Below are 23,193 nucleotides of genomic sequence, written 5' to 3' on the forward strand. Positions count from 1 at the left end.
AAAAATGATTTGATATCTGTCAGGTTTCCGATATGTGCCCCTTCACATGTTAAACTCATCCCTACGCCCTTGTTCAGCTTTGTTGCATTGTGTGGTGATGGTGTTTGTCGGTGAGGTATTTCAGAAGTGACATACTGTATATACTTAGTATTCTTTCCAGAATGAAAAGGTACATTCAGACCTTTACTTCAGAAGCTTCTGGTGGATTTAAGCAGTGATTCGCTTTTGTATTTTTGCAGACTGGATTCTGTCTATTGACTTTGTTAGAATTTGAGGAGCTCTCAAGGTTGTTCTGCTCACTCGTTCACATTCGAGGCGAAGCATCCAGTCCTGTGATCTGACGCCAAGCACCGCCACCATTTCTTTTCCAAGACCTAAGTTTATGTTCAAGAGCAAATTCTGAATGTCAGTAATATTTACTTCAGAGGAAAACATGATAGAAGAAAAGAATAATGCTAATCATCTGTATTAATTATGCTTTCTTTTGTGTTTTTTTTGCAGAATGCCAAGCCCTTCTCCTCCTCAGACAGCCTAGCGAAGGTCCAGGAGGTAGCAAGCTGGCTTTTGGAAATGAACCAGGATCTGCTGTCGGGGGGCAGCAGCAGCAGGCGGAGTCGGGGGCCCGGGGGTCCGGCAGTGCGAGGTAACGCCTCCTCTACGGCCCGGGCAACCCAGCAGGCGGCAGAGGAGGGCGATGAGGATGAGCACATTAACCGGGTAGTCGAGGAGGATGAGCAGCTGCAGCAGAGGGTGAGACCGAGCGTCTGACATTTCTGAAATCGTTCTGTTTCGTGTGAAAGCTTAGGAAACAAACCGTAGGCAAGAGGTGTCTGAAGATGTGTTGGAGATTGTCAGATTATTGACTCAAACTGTCATGTGAACACTAAGAAGTTCAAGTTTTCTTCAGATTCAACAGGAACGTCTTTGCACTATGAAGTACAACAAATGGATTTTCTCACGAGATCATTCTCACAAATATTCTTTTCTCTGTATTTTAGCAGCCGGAGGCATCACAGGTTGATGGTGAGGGAGAGCCACCGTGGGCGCCCAGCGAGTCGGGAGCCAGCAATGGCCCTCAGGGAGAGGAAGAGGGGGAGGACGATGAGGGAGGCCCACGAAATGAACTGAACGGGGAAGAGAAAGGAGCCCGATGGATGTGGGGGGCGGAGCAGAGACGGCTGCGAGGCCAGCCGCCACTCGAAGAGGACGAGGACGAGGAGGAAGAGGAGGAGAACAACAACAGCAGCAGCCACCCAGAGGAGGAGGAGACCGAGGAAAGGACAGAGGGAGGGGAGGAGCAAGGAAGGGAGGAGGAGGAGAGGGAAGAGGGTGAGGACGAAGAAGAGGAGGATGAGGAGGAGATGGACCAAGAGAGTGATGAATTTGAACATTCAGCAGAGAGTGGGAGGGAGGAGGAAGAGGAGGACGGAGAAGGGGAGGAAGGGTTGCACTCTCCCTCTCTCAGGAACAATGTGTCTGCCCCCAATAATAATCAGGACTCGGGATGTACACACCAAAGCTCTTCCAACAAGAAGGTAAGCACAGCTGTTCGAGCCCCATGTGAACGGTTCAAGAACTGTTTCTGCAAGCAGTTGGAATGTGTGAAGATTATTTTAATGTGATTTTGGTGAGATAACCCTAAAGGAATGGATTCAATCAAGAAAATATTACCTCAAGACAGGCCTAAGATTACACATACATCACTACTTAAAACTCCTGACAACGTGACAGTCCATGAGCTGTAAAGAAAGACAGCAGCTCCACCTTGTGGCCCAAACGATCCTGCACTGCACTGCACTTAAGCCACAGCTTCACAGTGGAGTTTTAGGAATGTGGAACTGCAGTATAATGTAAAGGTGAATTAAAATGCTAGAATTTAATAGTTGTGGATATGGAGTAAAAGAAAAAAACATTTCACCTTTGGGCATCTCAGGAAGGGGGAGGATGACTTGTGGCTTTCAGGCTGACATTAGAAAATGGATGCTGGCCTTGTTTTTTATAGAAAGGGTAACACCACCACTCTTTGTTATAGTTTTCCCTCATTTTATATGCTTGCTATACTGAAGGCCAAGATGAAAGTTTTTAGAGACCTCAAATACATTTTTCCTGGAAAGATACATATTTTCTCATGAGTTTAGTCACTTGCCAGGAACATTTTTTTTCTGATTCTGTGCTGTAGAGGCGTCATATAAAACCCAAAGGAGTTCAAGCATGGAGATTTGATGCATCGTTAAACATTTATTTTTATTTATTTATTACCTCGCAAGCAACAGGGATCGGCATTTAAGGTCAAACTCTTGTTTGTGTAATAATTGAGTGGATCTATTCTCACTTTTCTGTTGAGGTGCATTCACTCTATGCTGGATCTACGGCCGAACCTTATTTAACAAAGTGTTTCAGCATTCATTTTGGTGTCTTGTTTCACAGATTGCTGATGTGAATGAGCATGCTTAAATGGCTATCATGGCACCATCTTTAAAAGGTGGAAATTGAGCTTGATGTTTTATAAACTGGGTAAAATAATCAGTCTGTATTACATATAGGCTAAAAATGGCTGTTTATGGATTCACGCTTTACACACTTTGCTTAGCCTGAGTTATTATAGTGGCATAATTCTTTCACCAGGTGATAATAATCACAACATCACACACACATTGAGACATTAAAATGATCTCGTTTTAGTTTTGGCCTAATATATTTTGTCTGATGTTTGAGCTTTTGTTTAATACACCTTAAAGGAAAATCCAGATAACTCTCACATCTCAACAGTCTTCAGTTCCCTCAGCTCTCATCACAGACTCTCTTCTTGCAGTGAAAGCGTTGGCTGTAAAGAGGTTTTATTATTGGTGTTGAAGAGCACTTGTGTTTTTGACTCATCTTTTGTGCTGGAACCTTTATTCACATGTTGCCATCTCTCTTACTGTTCTTAGTACAGCAAATAGTCACAGTTGGCTCCGATGTGCCTCTAACTATCAAACAAAGTTGTAAGGTATGTTGTGAGGATCGCAGTGACTGCGGGGGAACGTCTAGCTTCCATATTGATCATGCACATTTTGCGGTCGTTATATGCATGCGACTTAAGATGATGACACCTGCCTCCATATTTTGGAGTTCAGTCACCAATAACAAAGGCATTATGTGATCTTACCGGATTTGATGACTCATCAGAGACCTCGCTAGCAAATGGATCCACAGAGCTGTGATAATGCAAAGTAAGTGTGTAGGTAGGGCGAGATAAGGGCAGAACTCACTGACATCAACTGTGGAGGAATAAAACCCTGCAAAAACACACTACTGTACCTGTTCAACACCTCAGGTACGGTGCCTGATTTTAAAAAGTTGTGCAAAGTTCATCAGAAAGAAAACTTCATCGCAAAGCATCACTATGACTCACACATTTCAGTTTATTGGCACCAATTAGATATAATTGCAAAGAAAAGGCAGGCTGCTGTTTGTAGGTGGCTTCTCCCACACACTGGCCTTTTCACACAGGCAGAGTTGAGCCATAAAGGAGCCGCTGTTTTCAGACTCCCATTTGAAAGCAACTTGTTGCTGCCATAGTGAATACACCTAAATGGTTTTTTTTTTCACTCAACACTGATATACACCTACGAGTCTGAATTTGAAATAATTTCAATTTTCTTCCTCAGCTCTCAGTTGACAATTTGCAATTCCTGATCTGCTTCGGGTAGCGACCTTTAAGGGGTACGGCTAATTAAGATGGTTTTCCAGACAATGTACGCACCAACACCTGCTACCATCAGGCTCTGGCTGCAATGTGAAGGTGTTTGATCGCCATTCAGTCCACTGTCAAATGATTTTCCAGCAGTTGGCGGTTTTATTGACTCCAGCTCAGCACGGCGTTGATGGGAACACAACACTCGGGTGTACATGCTAGTGTTCAGTGAGAATGCTGTGGGCTGGACCACATGACTGTGGGCAGCTCTCCTTTTTCTTTGTATAGAAACGTAGCTCCTGATAGCAGTGTTTCATATTGAGTGTCGAACACTGACGGTTAACAAAAAGAGATGAAATCGATCCGTTTGACTTGGGTTCAAGACCGCTAGCTGCTTACTCGGTCCTATAGTTCCAACAGAAAGAAATAAGTAGCTGGATAAGCAATCAAATCGCAGGCCGTAAACTCCTTTTCACCACATAAGATGTCAAAATCTCTTTAGACGTTTACTATATCAGCACTTTCTTTTTTTCGTCTATTTCTTATCTTTTTGCATAAAGAGGGTAAGCACAGTAGTAAATGGGCCAGAGAGCTTTGCCGTTCATTAAAACATAACGTTATACTACAGTTGTGTGCGATCACATGTCTGAGTCATAGTTTTTATTCAGGAGCTTGATGCTTTTTTTTTCTTTTTTTTTAAAAAGTTTCTATCATTGTATGAATTGCTTTACGCAGCTCTGACTAACCTAATGATTAGATTTGGAAAAGATAAGGGGATGTTGTGTAGGTGTGTTATTGTTGAAGTTTTAAAGGGTAACGAGAAAAGGAATTTGTCGGTACCACATTAGAGGTTTGAAATCTTTTGCCTGCTGTTCCAGTCTCTGACACCAGAGGGAGGCAGTAGTCTGGAAACGGTGCACATGCTGGTCAATAATCCAAGGTTCACAGTTTGTCGTTGATTTATTTATTTATTTATTTTTTTTGCTGCTCAGCTCAGACTGCATCATGAGTTTCACTGAGGAGACCTGTTGCAGTCCAGCGACATGAGCTGGAATTGAGCTTCTCTTTTGTTTCCTTTTTGAAGCGAAGCATCTTCTGTTAGATGTTAAAATGTTAGAAAAACCCACTCTGCTTCATGCCATATTATGCGCTTCAGTCGCAGAAAACGCCATTACATTGCTCTCTGTCTTTAGTGCACAGTGGAAAGACATCTCATTCTTATTTTACACGATCGAACATTTAAAAACAATCCGTTTGAGTCGTCTCATGTTGTTTTTAGAGCTGCTGTGGTGGAGTATGACAGCAGATGTCAGCATTTATGCTCTGCCAACAAAGCATGTGCGTCGATTTGATGGCGTCAAGCTGATGAATTTGTCTCCATAACTCTGCGAGGAGGGGCTGGCTTACAGAAGATGTGTTGGATCACTTTAGTTCTTGCTTAGCGTTTTTTCACAGAGTTGACAATTATGAAAGTGGTAAATACTGTAACTGTATACAGCATCGCAGCTTCTCCCTCCCACAGAACCTGCGTCTGAGTTCATGCCAGTCGCCTCAGCGCTGGAAGTGATTTGATGGTGTACTGTGTAACTAGAAGCCGAACATTCTTGACTTCTTGCCTCCGGTAGTATTTTGTATGTCTAATGTGGGATTGCAAAGTGAGTGACCAAGCAGTAATGCAGATGGAAAGAAAGCAGAAAGAAAGCAGTCGGATAATATTCATAAACGCTCTGCGGGGTTGTGCCTTTGCTCAGAAGATACCCTGATTTCTGCTTCGTCACCGTAGGACATACCATCTCCTTTCACAGAAAACGTGGTTGGAAAAGGTATACTTTGGATGTAATAAGTTACATTGGGAGTGATCATGTTGTAGCGGACTGGAACAGCGTGTCTTTCACATGGCTTGATGGCCTAAGATTAGTCTGAAAGCTCAAGTAACCTCGACAAGGTCTGGAACAAGTCGGAAACAAGCAGCCAGTCGGTGTCGCCTCATTGGTTATTTCACGCCACGACTGAGGGGAATTGTGATTTGTTCATTTGATTCCCTTTGATTAAAAAGTTAACATATTCAGTCAGATTGGAGACATGATATGAAATGTCTAATTTCAAAATGGCCTGCTGACATCAGCTTTTTTTAATTGTTTATTTGCAAGACAGCACTTTGAGTACTTGGCTTGAAGTGCACACACACACACACACACACACACACACACACACACACACACACACACACACACAGATCTTTACCTAAGGTTACCTTGATCTTAACTTTTAGAAGTTGGACACTTGAATATTGCAGTTTGTGCTAAAAGTCAGAAGTCAGGACATGCATACCCGCTCATTTTCAGTAAGTGCACTGAATGGTATCCCATCGACTTCCACTCAAGGCTGAACGTCCCGTTTTGCTGTCCTGACAACTAATAATAATTACACAACTAATCATTTATCAATTAATCAAAGATGATGGCTTTGTTTGCTAATGGCAAAGTTATTTCTAATAATATTTGTTGTAATCAACAGATTACCAAGCTGCATTTGTTATTGTTAATGTTGCCCTCTTACACTCAGCACGTTTACACCACTAAAAAAAAGTGTTTCTGTATTAGTAAGAAGAAAATCTGATTTTTTTGGAATGCAACACACCTTCCCGATTTTATAACCGCAGTGCCATCTGACAAACAGATAATTTACCTCCAGAGCCCAAGTGATCTGTTGAAATGTTGAAATCTGTTGATGTCCTCATACATTTGAAATCCAGCCAAATCGCAGGAAAGAAAGAAAAAAATCTACATTAACCAGCGACAACAGTGATGTCTGCTCAGATTATGTTTTGCTTGTGAAGAGGCAGAAAAGTAAACTGTACTATAACTTCTTTCAATAGATGTAATCCCTGTTTAACCCCTGGCTGCCTCAGTTCATCATGCTTAATTGGCTGAACCGCTGTTCATTACTTACCAAACTGCTCCAACTATGCTGATCTTACAGTTCTTACAGGGAGAGACTGAACTTAAATTACATAAATATAGGTCCCCTGCTGTTGAACCATTTGTTGCCACCGAGCAACTTCATAGTTTTACATCTTTTCCAAAAAACATCTTGTATAAAACGACTGAATTGAAAAGGAAAGACTCCCTGCTGCTTTTACTGTATTTGTAGCTTAATGTGAAATGCTTCAGTAGACTTAAAAGACCATCCCTCTTGAATCCCTTCAAGTAAATCCGTGTACGTGTTGAACATACTAACCTTGGGCAGCTGTGATCTCCTCCTGAAATATCCTAAGCCTCTTTGCTGACCTAGACAGTCAGCAACATTCCTCAGCACCCTGGATCATGAAATAGTCAGAGAAAGTTGGCATATGTCAAATCCTAGTTTCAACACTTCGCTTGACCAGTTGGATTTAGACGAGGATGTAGTCATCTGCTGTTTGGTTGTATGATGTCAGTTTTCATGAGGTAAACCTAACTGGGCTCGGTGATGTTGTGAGGACCAAATGGGCTTGGGGGGGTGGGGGGGGGGGTCACAGAAAGACCACAATGAGGAAGCTCCCTGGGCACATGTGTGCTGTGTCGGGCAAGTCCGAGTGCACATTCCACCATGGAGGGGTCATGAGAGGGGGGAGAGGCTGCGTTGGTCCATCCTCTTTCAGGCCTGACATCAGCTGCTCCCCCTGGCTTGGGTGCAACAGTGACCTCACAGTCTAGAGATACTTTAAAGGGTGCCAGTCAGCAGTGGGATGAGTCCTCAGTCGGTAGGAGCTCAACAAGTGTAGTTTTAGTATATCTGCACTATGGTTTAGAGGTCCACAGAAGGCACCCCAGTTATTTAAGAAAAAAGCGTCTACCAGCAGCTAAAGTTGGTCAGCTTTTGGAACTTCTTCTGAGATATGATCCATTAGACGGCTTGTTTGCAATGCTGAGGCATTGCCCTATTCCCCGTTTCTCGTCGTCGGCTGCTCAGAGAAGGATGCCAAATGTTGCCTTTGGGAAAGAGAAGACCGTGCATGTCCCGCTGGAGAGCCGGGCACTCGACCTGGCAGAAGCCAAGGACATCGCCCCCGAGTCGCTGCCCCCTCATAAAGTACTCAAGATATTTAGCATCAACATCATTGCACAAGGTTTACCTTTCTGCCGCAGACGGGTGAGTATCGCACGGCATCGGCCAGCTACGCAGTTTGGTTTCAGTCTAATGGCCGATCGCAAAATGTCAAAGTTCACCGTACACGCTTGTCCTTTTTCACCTTTGCGGTCACTGCTTTGTTCAGACGATGTGCTTTAAATGCAGAAAATGGAAAATTTTGACATGACTCCTTAATTTCATTGAGTCCATCTTCTCTATTGTCACCACCATTCAGAGCGGGCATTTTTATGAGGAACTGAACTTTTCAAAAGATTAGTTCCCACCCCACAAAACTTGCTTTAGCTTATTGCAGTTTGTGTTGGAAATAACAGAATATTAACGATTAACTTTTATCGGAAACTTTTTATTTAAAACATCGTTTGAACGCTCGTTATAAGCATGGATACAAATAAATGAAGCTCTTCAGGAGGATACGTATTTGTCTTTTCTATTCTCTTATAGATGCAGGTTTTGCATTCCACAGCTCCGCCCACGGCCGGTGACGGACACCAAGATATAACCTTAAAAAGGCTGTAACCAATGAACCTATTTTTAGTGTCATTTTTTAGACGATCATTGATCTCTACATGGGATAAAATTAAATTACACGCGATTGTTGTCACTCGAGCTCTTTATTGTTATCATTGGTGCCTATTTCAACAAACAAATTTACGTTATTGGTCATCGTAAATAAGTTTGCATTCGTATTAAAAGTTCTTTTGATTTAGCGGGGAATGTTGGAGCACTTGAGCTCTCTTACTATGACCTGAATACATTACGATTTAAAGTTTACTTTGACATTCCAGCTGAATTAATCCAATGTAATAGCAAGTGTAACCTGAAATAAATTATTCTCCTGTGTTGAGAAAGGACCGAAGACGTTGCTTCATCTGGCTCCTATTTCATGAATGAAAATATCTGTTTTACATTTACAGCACATCTCACCAAACTGAACTTAAAGCAAACCTGTAGAATAAATCAAGCATCTGCACATACATCTAATAAATTGCTAGTCATTTGGTTTTGTAATTTTTATGTATTTATTTTTATTATTATTTTTATTTCTAGAGTTTTTTGTTTTTTTTAACCTTTCTTAACCTGTGGTATTTGCTTTTTCCGTCTGACATTGAAATACACATCTGACACTTTTTGGTCTTTGGTCCTGGACAATCTGAGACCTTAAGAGATGCAACTTTATTCCTGGGCTGCTGTTTCCATTTTAAGCTGCGAGATTGTTTACGCAGTGTCGGAGGGGCTTGTACAATCTTTTATGACTTCATTTTATTTATTTTTTTTAATCTTGTGTGTGTGTTTCAATCCCAATGAGCTGATTTGTAAATGTGAAACCCAGGAAGACGGGACGGTAGCTGTGCTTGCTCCTTTTCTTTAAGTGATGCTTTTTAATGGCATCAACAGCTGTGCAGATGGTGTGCTGAGGAGAGAGGCTCAAAAAGAATGACAATTTCTGGAGATTGTCAGCTTGCCATTTTCTCAAAAAGGGATTATTTTTTATAGTTGCTGTTAATGTTTTTGGGACACAACAGATTGAAAGAATGAGCCGAGATAAACTGCAGCGGGAGGTTTCTTTTGCTCGCCCAGCAGCAGATTAAAGAATGTCAAACGTTTCTGCGGTTACCTTCCTTCTTCAAAAGTGCGGCCTTGTGTTGTAGCAAAGAGTGAAGCACCGTTAGAAATGTCTACACATAGCAGTGGCTTTTATTCTGCCCAGGCGTGTTTGTCTTCGGTTAGAGACTTTGTTCTTTTCTTTTTTTAGCCTGCTTCTGTGGATGTTGGCTGGTCGTGGGGCTCACTGTCTTTAGATTTATTTCCATGAAATGATGTAGAGTCAGACGGTTTATTCCACTGACAGTCTGTGTTATACCGCTGCGATTTCCACATTTATTAATATTACTGAGGCATCTCGACTGAACAATTCCTGTTTAAAATAACGGATCTCCAAGGGGGAAGCAAAGAAAAAGAACAGCTGTAATGTCAGGCTCGAGCTGAAGTGTTAAACTCTCACCACCTTCCAGTGTCACTGCTGCGTGTTATTTCTCTGTTGTTAAATGATCAACTTTTGTTTGCATGCGATGAATTATCTCTTCATGAAAACTCTCTCTTTTCAGAAGTTTCCTTTGTTGAGCGAATTAAGCGGAAGGTTCCCGCAAGGCCAGTTCAGGGAGTTGTTGCTCCTGTTGATCCGTGTGGAGTTAAAGCATCGCGGGCCGTGCTGCGCATGTGGCAGCTGTCAGTGAATGGCATAGCTGCAATTTTTGGGGTCTCTGGGGATATAGAGCAACTTAAATTGAAAGTATATTGTCATAAACGGACACGCTTCACCTTTTCTGTTGTTTTCTGTTGTTAATGAGTCCTATATGACTCGAAGGGGAATTACTTCCCATTTGATCAAGGGTGTCCTGTTTTCCGTTGTTTCCGGATAATCTGAGTCCCACTAAAGGGTCGCGATCTTTTCAATAGGCTGTTTCTTGCAACTTTGGGTCTTCTGAAAACTATCCAAGAAAGCTATCCAAGAAATCCACACCGTATTTCCGGTAGCCAGAATAGGCATCCGGCTGTTGCAGGAGATGGCAGGATATCAAGATATAGAACATTAACAGCAGGACACGTTAGCCGCTATACCTCTTTCTCACCCACCACACCCTGCACTGCAGGCCTGTTGAGTAAGGCAATCTGGACTTGCCCTTAGTAGCTATGTCTGCATCAACAGCTATCAGCAAGATGCATGTGCTGTTTGAGCAGGTGCTGTGGGTGTGTTGCAACTTTCTTTAGCAACTTCCCGACAGCCTCAGGGTTTTCTTTGCACAGACACTATCGCCAAAGGCACGTGACCTGCCGCGAATTGACTTTTTGTTTTGTTTGCTTTTTGTTTGTTGGCCTCTCTTTTGTTAGTTTTAAGACCGAGTTGTAGTTCCCTGATAATGTTTCCAACTGATATGATGCGTGTCCATCCAGAGGATCTCTGCTGTCTCTGTTACTCAGACGACTTTTTCAGAAAGACATCAAATAAATCTTCTCTGTTTCAATCAATCAGTTAAAGTAGACGCAAATATAGCATTTTGTAAACTAATTCACAGCAATCCAAAGTTCTTGACAAGCACTGCCTTTTTTGCTGACTGCCTTTTTTCCAGAGCATACGGCTGGATACACAGAAGAGAGTTATGCTCACTTTCAAACCTAGTTGCGTGTTTCTAACTGGTACGTGACAACCAGGGTGACATGACACCACAGCGGATCCTGCTCCCGAGAGGTCAGAGGATCCGATAGGGGCTCAAGTGTTATTTGTCTGTACTATTCATATTACAAAACCTATTTTTTCTGTTACTGCTTTTTATACACATCTTTTTTTTTTAAACCCCCCCTCCTGTGAGAATTAATCTTTAATCTAAATTCTCTTAAATATGTGGCTTTGTGACAAATTGCCATCCTTGTTTCTTTGGTTGGAAAATGAAACGGTATGAGTGCAGAATCAGGACAGAACGGCTAAAACTGGGTTGAAAATAGATAAATAAAGGAGTTTCTGAGGGAAAACTCCTTTATGTTTATGTGCTCTTTAGGGCACGATGCTAGGTTAATGCATCCCAAGTAAAACTGAGCGTCCGTTATAGATGCTGTAGCTTTTATTTTTAACTTTCACGCCTGCTCTGTCTCTGACTTCTTCATTGTTCTCTCTGATAAGCTGGTAGCCGCGGTGGAGCCACTGCCTTCACATGTTAGCACACGTACATGTCTTACATGGCGAGTTGTCCTCAAGTTGTCCTTTTTTCCTTCTTTTATTACTGACGCGATGCGTTGTAACACATTCGAGGCACGTTGACACAAAACTGTTAGAGTACTTAATATAGGCAGACACAGGAAAATAGAAAGTGGACTGCAGACACGCTGGAGAGAATTTAAGATTTGTTGTTTATTTTCATTGGAAATTGAAAAGAGAGGTTGTTTTTTTTGTTGGCAATCAAAGCAGAAATGCCAGCTGTTGAGTTTGAACTCATCAGTTTTTAGGGTTTGAGTGGCTTTTGATTAGAAGCTCCTTTTTGTCACTTAATAATGAAACGATCCGACTCTTGGAAGCCGTTTCTTACCTTTCGTGTATTCTGACATATGTGATGAGAAGGTGAGGATTGATTGTGAAAATGTAAGAAGATTAATCGGTTATGAAAAAGATCATTAAAGGTAGTTACAGAATATTAAGCAGCCTACTGTGTAGCACATGTTTTTTCTTAGCTCTGAATATTTTTTTCTCTGTTGATGTTGCTTCGACCTGTCGGATCCCATTATTCAACAGCTTCTCCACACGAGTCAGTGACCGAAAGTCGGCTGATTTTTTTTGTCCTCGCAACTTAAACCCGTCTCTGTCCCGAAGTAAGGACCACACCACAGTTCACTGCAGGAGGGTGGATTCCATTGCCCTTGGGCTGCAAATAACACAGCAAAGGCATCTGCTATTCTGAGAAGCAGTGCCATTCCAGGCAGCATACAGATCCAGTGGGCTAGCTACCCAGCACCCAGATCAGCTAAACGCTTCTATTTACCTCTGAAATAACAGCAGACTTGCAGCTATGGCGGATAAACAACCTGTTTTCACTGAAAAGCTGCTTGCCTTTGTAGATTATATTTACTTTGATCTACGTTTTCAGGGAAAACGAATCTTTAATAAGTGTCACAGTAACCATCTGCATATCTTTGCTGGCTGCTCATATAGATTTTCTGTTGTTAATGATCATCCGTGTGAAACTGCCATTAATGACAGAGCCGACACTTGATCAGTAAACTTAATCCTGATCTAAATGCCTTGCGAGTTCAAGCCGGTGGCACATAGTATAGGCTAATGGTGTTGTGGAACTTTACGTACAGCACGTACTTGAGAGCAATGTGCTCCCACCTGCCAAAGGGCTGTGTGAAGGCACCGTGTTCCCACGGTGGAAGACAGGAGCTGAGAAAAGATGAGCTCTTTCTTTCGAGAAGTGTCGCAGCTCCTAAACACTGTTTTTTTTTTTTTTCTTTTTTTCCCAACTGAATACTTGGAGCAAATTAAAACCTGGAAAAGACAACCCACTTCTCTGTCCCAGTTCAATAGTTCATCTCAGTTTACAGTCAAGTACAGCCCACCTGTGTCAGTGAGCAAATAATTAGCTGTTCAGTATCTTAAATATTTATGCTTTGAATGTTAAGTCAAGCTGCAAACTACGTAATCAGCAGCTGTCAAGCTGGCGGTTATGTCTTCATCTCACCAGTCCAAATCCATTTTTCATAAAGGAACCGGTCTTGGCGTTCTCGCACTGATCTTTATGACATCTTAAAAGCTTTCCTGGGGACATATGATGCGGATGAATGAAGCTCAGCGATGATTTCAGCACAGCAGAAGCGGAGGAACATGTGAACCAAAGATAACATCTGTGTTTAATAATCGTACAGTAAAGATGAGTATCGTTAAACTCAACTGTCCCTGTTGAGCTGAACAATCATCCGTTCCTCGAGAGCAAACGTGGTCAAAATTTGACATAAGAGTAAAGGCAGCATACACAACAGCGAGGAATTCTTGAAGATTATTCTCTTCTTTTATTTTTTGGGGTTTTTTTTTTTCATAAAAGGCCAAGACACAACGTATGTTATTCCTTCCTGAAGTATTGTTTCAGATTAGCAACTACTTTGAGGGTTTATTGCAGCCATGTCTCATGTGGCCTTTACCGTGCCCGCCGATGACACTTCAAAGCCAACTTCGTTTCCTTCAAATGAAGGGAACGAAATGAGCCCGAAGCAATTTTTTTAATCAAAAGGAGATTTCAGAAATTGGTTTCAGGGGAATGGAAGTATAGCTAGAGTTACGTTCCCAATCCAGGCTGCTGTTGAGCTGAAGATCCAGCCACCTGTAGCCGTCCAACACCTTGCTGGAAGTGCTTTCACGCAGCTTTCCATCACGGGCTGATGGTGGTTTCAGATTTCAGCGTGAACGGTTCAACACACTTGAACGCATGAGCAGAAACAAAAGGCGTCACTAAGCCCCAAATGCTTATTACGTCTGATTTCACATTGCAGATGATCCGATCTGTATCCGATTTATGACCACATATGGAAGTGGCCCAAATCAGAATGGAAAAGGTCGTGTTTCTTATGATTTGTACTATTCACGCTGTCGTGAAAAAGCATGATTTGCTGCATTCAGTGAAGTGTGCAAGTGGTCTGTAAAGACTCCACATCTTACCACCCACACAACCCGTGTATTCTTTTGATTGTTGATGTAAAAAAAAAATTGTATACACACTCTTTCAGTCAGTTCAGTTGACGGCGCTTAACACGGTGGCGTCATTCGTTTTGATACAATCGCTGCCAATATAAGCCGTCAGCTGGGCTTTTCCCTTCAGAAACATAAAGTGTCGTTTCTTCCCATCTGAGCATCAGCGTTTTTCACCACTGACCTTCCACAAACCACTCCTTTGTCTTCGACAGTGTCCCGCTTGCTATAATCTGGTCATCGGTGCAGACTGGATGGGAATTGGTAGCTGTCTGGCTGTCATTGATGTGTGCACAGTCTGTCTAAACTGCGTATGAATCCGGCAGTCTGAGTCAGTGTGTGGTCCTCTCCTCTCTAATGTGCACTTCGAATGTGCTGCACTTGTGGGGAGCATCAAGAGCCTCTTTATTAGTTTGGTTAGTTAAAGAAAACACAGGGCGGGTTAATGTATGCGTGCACATATTGAAACAGCTGCCACAGAGATCTGTTGCACGCGGGCCCAGAAGATATTTGAATACTTGGACGTCAAGAGGATAACACCCTGTGACTAATGCAAGGCCTCTCACACTGATGAGCAGGCAGCTTTTTCAAAGGAAAAGGACCAAGGATAGAAGTTAGAAATGCGGCAGCATATTTCAGCTGTAATCAAAAACAGACATTTAGCCCTGGGAAATTTTCACATTTTCGCTTTACTGAAGCGGAGGGATTTTTCATTTTTGTCTACCACAGAATACCTGAACCCTGCGCTCATTCAGGACACACACACACACACACAAAAATGATTTTTGACAGCATCTAAAATGTGTTAAACTCAATCAAACTAAATGACCGGGTGCAAAAAGTCAACATAAAATCCTCTCTGTTGAACTGTAACTCCTTTTGCAGCTGTGAGTGGAAAATAGACCATATTCACTCCATGTGACCTGCAGTAATTCATCATCTGACATTGATTAGCAGTATGTAAAGTGTGAGAGATGATGGGACGGCTGCCAGGTTTAGGCCCTGCCATCCGTGCTTCGAATTTGCTCATGTTATAAATGACCTTGGCGGCGGTGTATTGTACCTCCGCTTCTGAGGAGGAGGGCTGTGTTCAAATCAAAAAATAGCAATCTGTTAAAAACCACAAGGGGCCAATTGCTACAGGTACCAGTGATGAAATATGATCAAAGGGTTTTAGCTTGAAGATCCATGTGCATCAATAAGTTCGGAGGCTTATCACGTCCCAAACGCAGCACTGCAGGTTAGAATGCAAAGAGGAAGGGTACTACGAGTCCGGTGTTATCATCATCATATCTTTGATCGTAGGCCACAGCATTCCTGAGGTGAACAATAGCATTAACGGTGATGTTGGACAGTAAATCCAACAGGAAATATGCACTTGTCTGTGTTGGGATGATCAGCATAGCTCTCTGTAGCAGATGACTCAGAAGAAATGTTAAGGTTGCTTTGGACTCTGCTGATGTCACTCTTAATGTTGCCAAACAAAGTCTCTTTGATTTCTTTTATCCGTGGCCTTCATAAGCCAACACTTCGAGATGCTCGTCTTTCTCTATTGAAAATGAAAATAATATGAATCCGTTCTGTCTCCACGCAAGGTTCTGTCCTCTCTGAAGGACATGTCTGCGACGTCATTAACGGGCACTGCAAAGTGGATATTTTAGCTGCGCTTCTGTTTGCCCCCCTATGGGCACAGAACAGGAGCAGGATCCCAGCCTGCCAGCCAGAGGATCGACTCATGTTTCACTAAACATCAATTCTCGGCCCGCCATCATCTCGTATCAATTTTGTAATTCTCAGTCATTCAGTTATTTCCTGCATCGGGTAAAGTGATTCCTGGTCTCATCTCTGAGTGGCCAAACCAAAGTCTTTTGACTCCTCACACGTATGTGCTTATGGCCTCAAGTTAATGGAGCCGCTCAGTCTCAGCAGCTGGCTGTTTTTAACATGGAAGTACAACTGAAATCAGACATTGTGAAATCTTTTTTTTTTTTAAAAACAAGTCTGAGTGACTTGTAGCACTCCTGGCGATGAACATTGTCTGTTTTGAGTTTTGATGAGTTCAAGCACCTTTTTAAGACTTGTTTTTTTCTGGCGTGTTCACTGAGAGTAACATCAGGTTTCCCCATACAACTCTAGTGTGATAACTTTACTTTTGTTTAGGCAATAATTTTTTTACAGGAAATATGTCGACCCGGTTTGGAAAGCACAGGTGTGTAAATCTGTGCTTTCTACCTATGGGAGCCCCTTCTGTTGTGCATCTGAGCCCACCTGTGCTTTCCCAATAGTGACAACTCAAAATGTTTTCTGTAAACCTTAAGGCGGAGGCTCAATTCTGCACTGCTTGTTTACCGTTCTGTTAAAACAATAAAAGCAGTTGTAGTGTCATGTGTTCTGGAATCAAAAATGAATGTCAGCTCGATTCTTCCTACAGCGCACTTTTATTTCTCCCATGCGTCAACGTGTTAGTAGAACACTTTTAAACGACCGGTGCTGTGTTTTTGGCCTCAAAGACGAGCATTTCACCAGGACTGTGATAGCGAAATTCAAAATTTGAGTCCTCAAAATGCTCATGATGGTACCGACGAGGAATAAACTGAGTTGGCCTGTTTTTTTAAGACCGAGCAATGAGCTTGGCTCAAAAGTAGCTTCTTGAGGAATTTTTTTTTTAGTGCCTATTAGTTCCTCAAACTTTTATGATAAAGAAAAAGTACATATAAAGAAATATGGGCAAATAAAGAAAGGAATATGTGAAAAAATAACGGCACCTCCGACCCTTTGTGGACTTGTGAGTTCTGTGTGGGAGTTTTTAAACTTTTGCTTCCAGAATACTCTACACTAGCAGTCTCAGCTCTGACCCTATAACCATTTTAGTTGTTTGTGCTGTAATAGCCTGAATAATTTGTACAATCGGTCAAAAAAAAAAAACTAAGACCCAAAACAAACGGTAAATACTAAACTGTCTCACATTAGAAACTCAGAAGTGTTTAGCTGCTACTTACTCCTTACTGTACAAAAGATGTTTAACAATTTGCTTGTTGTGATGATGTCATCAAAGGGTAATTTCACCCAATTTTATTTAGCGAATCAAACATTTTGACTGGACTTTGTCAGATTTTGAGGGGACGTGTCTGAAACTGCAGCTCTCACCCAAACCTGAGCTGATTTCCATCTCTGCTGCTTGAAAAAACTGAGAACAGATATTTAAATGGGGCTTCACAGTAAATGGTACTAAATAATTCTACTAAGAGAATTTAAAAACCAAGATCCTTCTAGTTGTGAATCCCCAGGACTGATGTCTATTAGATTTATTTATTTATTTCTTCAAATCTCTGCACTCTCACATTTTCTGAATGAGTTAATCAACCTATTGATTTTTGGTCAAATGTGATCTTTGCACCTCATTGAATCTAACTATACTGGAAATCTTGGCAGGTGTATTTCCAGAAAAACTCAAATTAGGAGTGTGCCTGCAGTGACTTTACAATGTGGATGTGTGACCCCTCGGTTCCCTGGACCCTGAGAGCAAACTGTATACTGTTTGTAAAAAAATATTTTCTCTAACTGAAGCTTTCTTTTTCTTCTTCTATGTCCATTAATCCTGTCACGGTTTGCTGCGAATGTACAGGTAAGAAAAACTCTTGTTCTTTTTTTTTTTTATTTATGGTATAGCGCTACAGTTTGAATATTTTCCGTCATGATCGTCAGAAGTAAAGTGAACACAATCCCCCCCGGTTTGACTGGGGATTTACCCACGAGGTCTGCAGCCGCTCTGAATACTGCTGTCACCTCCAGGGGGCAGCATGAGCTAAAGGCTGGAGTGTCTCAGATCTGTGCTATCCTGGACCTTCCCTCTGTCAAATCTCAAGGGTCAATGCATCAGAGCCACATCTTTATGTGCGATGTGACCGATTTTTCATGCTTTGTACGTTTTGTGTGTCATAATGTGACAGGGATCCTCCGTGTTGGTGCTTTACTCTGTCTGGTATCAGTAGTGATCTAATGACGGAGTACCGTCATGATCAAGTTGTGAAAATCATCAATACACCTCTGCTGTGCCTGTAGAAAGCATGACTGTTATTTCTCCAACCCCATGTCTGAATTTTCCAGGAATGGATATGCAAAAGCAATGCAAAATGTCCTCCAGACGCACATCTGCTGTCTTCCGAGCTGCGGCTCTCCCCATGCTCACTCATTTTCCACAGACAGACAGTCCTGGCTGAGAGCTTCGGTAACTGTTCAGGTTGTCATGACTGTGATTGCAGCACTCAACACTGCATTAAGAGGCTGAAGAAGCTGTTACAGTTTTATGTATCCCTGATGGATAGATGTAGTGGTGATTGTGCAAAAAAAGTCATTGGGGAAATGTCGGCGGAACGGCGTCGTTCAGCACCGACCTCGCAGCAAGAGAGCTTTTAAGTTTTAGTTGTTGTAACAAGCTGTAATGACAGCCAGATTGTAAAGAAAAAAAAAACGGGAGCAATCTCTTCAAATACGTGTTGATTTAATACATTGGAAACTCTTTTAAAAGCAAAGTTGTCTGCAAATGCGTTTTCAGTCATTTTTCAAAAGTTTTACTTTAGACCGCAGATCAGCTTGTAATGATTTGCCGTGTGCGTCGATTTTAAGCACACAGACATTTTCGATTGGTTGGCTGTGTCCTTATTGGACAACAGAAATTTAGTCTTCTAAATTTTCCTACCATTACACCACATTCTTAGGTGAAATAACACCCAGTTGTCTCACTTTGTCGTATGGCCGGGAGCTGGAAGTAAAACAGCTGCTCTGTCAACCTTATTAGTCACACGGTGGAGCAGCAGTTTGTCAGTAAGTCAGAGGTAGTTTTTTCAGTGATTAACACGATCTGTCTGTTCAAAATGCACTGATTTCTTTGAACGAGTTAAAACGGCATCATGTATAGGACTGAAAATCAAAATGTGTTGTAAACTGAGTCCAGAGAGCAAACACGGTAGCATCGTTTTTGGATGAAGATCCCGTGGCTTACATTAAAGATCAAGAGCTGTGAGCTTCAGTCATGTCCCTTTAGCTTAATTTGGTGATTTTCAAAGCATAGTAAATGACGTGACTGCAAAGTAAATGAACGGCACGGCTTGCATCACATTCCAAAGTTTATTTTCGCCAGCAGCTACCAACCAGCTGGTCCTTCGGCATGTCCTTTATGAACCTTAAGCTTCTATATTGAAGCTTGTAATATGCATGACGATGCACGCAGGGTCCTTAAAATATCATCCAAACAACAGACAACACCGCAGCGGAAGTTAATTTCTCTGCTGTAAGTGTTGACATTTTCCATTGCAGTCTGCAAACATTAATAAAGTGTTAGCAGTCAGCTCATCTGTATTGGTGCTGAGGTCACATTAGGTGATGCTAAGCGCGCAGAGCAGAATTGTCCTTATTTATCTTCCCCCGTGCATTCGTTCCCACTTGAAGAAAGTCTGAATCCTCTGACAGTGTTTCTCTCCAGATATTTTCTTGTTGCTCATGACGGCTCCGACCTCATGCTGAATAAAAACCTCGTTCATGCCGAACAGAATAACAACCTAAGTTCAGCCTTTTCCATATTGATTAATACATTCATCCGGCTCCCTGACTGTGTGTGTCAAAGTGTACACACTTTTATCTCAGCGTTGAGGGAAATTATGTTTCGACAACACGATATAATAACAGCGAAGTACCATTTGGAAAGAGGTGTGTGTGTGTAAAAGCAGTGCTTCAAACCCTCCAGTGTTCTCTTGAGTGTTATCACCGCCTCATAGTTCTCAGTCATAAGACAGGATGGTGGCGTTACAGCCAGTCCTCCACCGAGTCGCTGTTTAATTTGTATCATCTCTCTTTGAATTTCTCAGTCTTTTTAAATGAATAATTTAAGGCTCCAAACGTACTTTTTCCACCAGTTGCACTGTTGCCCTTTGCTGGAAATTTTAGGAGCAGCAGCGCATCTCGAAGCATGCTCACAACAAATTTAGCACAGTGTTTTTTTCACACGTTTTCTGTGTTCACGGCAACACCAGAAAACTAATGATTTTGGTCACAAACGGACGTATTACAAAATTCAACGAGCTTCTGGTTTATTTTAAAGGACAAAATAATGCCAGAATAATATGCTTTATGGGGAAAAATCCTCAAGTCAAACAACCCGAGTCAATCCCTTCTTTAACTACGATGCCTTAAAATAAGACTGTTTAGTAAGCAATGATGTCAAGATGGAATAAATGTTAATGTGCCGAGTCGACTTCAGTGAAGTGTCTGACACATCAGTGACATGTTAATTGAGTGTCATTTTTAGTGGTGTAAGGTTAATTCGAAGTGTGCTTTGACACAGGAATGTGGTGAACAGCAGCTCTTTCACTACAACACAGTCAGTTGCCCAGAACTGTATTGATTAGTTGGCTTTGGCCTTTAAAACACTGCTGACAGACTCATTGGAGTTCCATCGAGACGAGGGTGTCATGTTTGAAGTTGGAGCTCAAGTTGGCAAACTCGTTTCAGGCCACCGTCGGGCCACGACAGCAGTGATTTACACGAGATAGACGGCGTTCCTTTGTTTGCTGCGTCTTTGCCTTATTAACTGCACCAACATTTTAAGTCTGGAGTTGATTTCCTGTTTCAAACCAAAGATCACCCACCGATTCCACATCTTAGCCTCATGATGATTTGGGACAGCAGTGTGAGAGGAGAGTCAGATTTATCTTTTTGTTTGGTAAAACTGAGCCATAGTTTAAAGAGCAGAAGGAAATGAGAGCGAGAGTTAGCTGCTTGCTGACCGAGCTCGGGTGGATGACAACCCTCACAGCTTTTACCTCACACAACGTTGTTATGACAACGGGTTCATGTGAACTCTATATTCTCTCGCCCTACACACATGCTCACAAATCCCTATTACATACGAACACACACACACAAATTGTCTCTCATTTACGGTGACATATTAGATATGATGACATTTAAGGGGGAGGACGAAAACAAACTTTGACACATTTCCAAGTTGCACCTTATTACACCATCACGGTCCCTGGTTACACCATGTACTTACACTTGTAAGTGACCAGAATCTGTATGAAAGGGACAAGATTTTTGGAAGAGGAGTCTTCCTTTCTTCCCATTTGTGGCTCACTTGTTTCTACATGTCACTGACATTCATGTGGAAAGCCACATACACAGAACTCCTGGGTTAGAATAAATCAAGGAAACCATTTGTTATTGTCTGATGATTCTTTTTTTTTTTTCATCTGTTTTCAAAGACCAGCGCTTTTAACAGGAAACCATTGATGCTATGTTGTTTACATCATTATATTACCAGAGTGAGCTTGTAAATGTAACTAGTTTCTGATAATTAATATTCTAGGTCAAATTAAAAAAAAAAGCAACAGCTTTGCTTTGGCTAATAAAAGGCAACTAAAAAAGATTTTGTCCTGAGAACAGTTATAGCTGGTTTAAATTGGGCTCCTTTCATATTATTTACTGGAGTAAATGGATAATCAATCTAGAAAATCTTTGTTAATGAACACAATCGTTAATTTCAGCCCTTCTTTCCCCTGTTTGTATTTTGTGTTCCAAGTTAAGCTTGTGGCTAATGCAATTAATTCTACTATAAAAATGTTTCCCTCCCTCTCAAAGTTGACATTTGGCCTTTGTACATCACCTTTGCCAGTCCTTAGCTGACAAGATAGTGAAAACAAATCCTACAGTGTCACAACTCGGACTGTGCTGTGTTTTCTCTTGGGGCCCGACGGTTTGGCCTTGTTTGTTTTTACACGGCCAGCCAATTGAATATTTACCCTGATGCAGTTCCCTGTTGAATGTGGATTTTGATGAGCAATTCATGGTTTCCTTAAGGCAGTATAACAAAGCAATCAATATCCTCCTCACTGATGAGAATAAGGGCGGCACATTGTGTGGATTAATTTACTTATACAAAATGGAAAAATCAATTATATGCTCCAGACATAAATGCGCACACACACGAACACACACACACACACACACACACACACACACACGAACACACACACACACATGCATGAACGCAGACCGGCTGGGTCTTCTTCTGTGTTTTTATTCTGTTACATCACTCTGATAGATGTCAATGAAGGAGATTCTATGGCTACATTAGATTTTCCAGCTATTTCTCCTCAATGGGCGACAACATCCGAAGCCTTTCATTGGAACAGAACTCTTAATTTATTCAGTGTGGCCTTGTCAGCTTCTGGCTTCCTCCTCCCACTTGTTTACCAGTTAGTTCAATGGAAAAAAAAACCCAGACGTATCAGGGCCACTGAAAGCTAAACCAAACTTGTGCAACTTTGGAGCAAATTTTAAGTTTTTAAAGGCTGCAATTTCCCAATTTTATTTGCTCAATTATTTATACTTGCTGTTTAGTTCCTGTTATGTCATGAGCCATTACTTCCAGGGACACATTGCTTTGGACACATTGCTTTGGGAAATGTAGTAACGGCTACTAAAATCTGTCACCGAACAGCAGTGTGTTTAATTTGCTGCCTTTCATAGTTTCAACAGGGAAGAATATTTAAAACTACATTAATGATTGTACTTTACGAGCCAATGACATGAGTTTGGTGCTAAAAAAGTGGGCGACTCTTTAGAAATGGCACTTTTCAAGCGAAAAACTAATGTGCGTCTTTTTTGTAAGTGTATTTTAAACGAGCAGTTTTAAATAGACTGTAACATTAACATTTGTGTTTCTTCATTGTTCCTTTCCTTGAAGTGTACATCTTTAGATGATGCTGAGATGGGAGTTGAAAGGCTGAAATGCTGTGAAATAATGCTAAACATTTGCCCCCTTTCCCCTTTAATTTCCCTCTACTATCTGCAAGTGTTTGCTGATTAAGTACATAAATATCCCTACATTCTTACTATCCTTCTAAAATATGGAGTTTTATATACAAGCCATGACTTTTCCATGTATTCTAAGAAAAGTCATTCCTGTACACTCCAGTTACTGAGTTTTCCTGAACATTAGACGGATGTGAAATGTCTGCTTTGAGATCTTGAATTGCAAAGCGTATAGTCTGAAAGCCGTGATGTTCCTCTTCACATCGGATGCACCAAGCTCAAGTGTAATTCATGCTTCACCTCCCCCGATCTTCTCAGGGCTTCTCTTACACATCCTCTTAAC

The 23,193-nt window shown here is 41.7% G+C and overlaps 1 protein-coding gene across 6 annotated transcripts in view; it reads left to right on the forward strand.

The window, feature by feature from the left end:
* Positions 1-23,193, forward strand: part of fbxw7 (F-box and WD repeat domain containing 7) — a 90,683-nt gene that overhangs the window by 29,180 nt on the left and 38,310 nt on the right. For 4 of the 6 annotated variants that reach the window (XM_072384873.1, XM_072384874.1, XM_072384875.1 and 1 more), the window contains 2 exons: positions 502-750; positions 999-1,535. In XM_072384873.1, the coding sequence (XP_072240974.1) occupies positions 571-750; positions 999-1,535 (717 nt within the window). In that variant the 5' untranslated portion in view covers positions 502-570. Of the gene's footprint in view, positions 1-501; positions 751-998; positions 1,536-7,411; positions 7,811-23,193 lie in introns of those variants that run through there. The other 2 variants (XM_072384872.1, XM_072384876.1) reach the window with 2 other exon arrangements.

The sequence above is a fragment of the Leuresthes tenuis genome, unplaced genomic scaffold (genome assembly GCF_036924035.1).
Source record: "Leuresthes tenuis unplaced genomic scaffold, fLeuTen1.0.hap1 SCAF_4, whole genome shotgun sequence".
Taxonomy (NCBI): domain Eukaryota; kingdom Metazoa; phylum Chordata; class Actinopteri; order Atheriniformes; family Atherinopsidae; genus Leuresthes; species Leuresthes tenuis.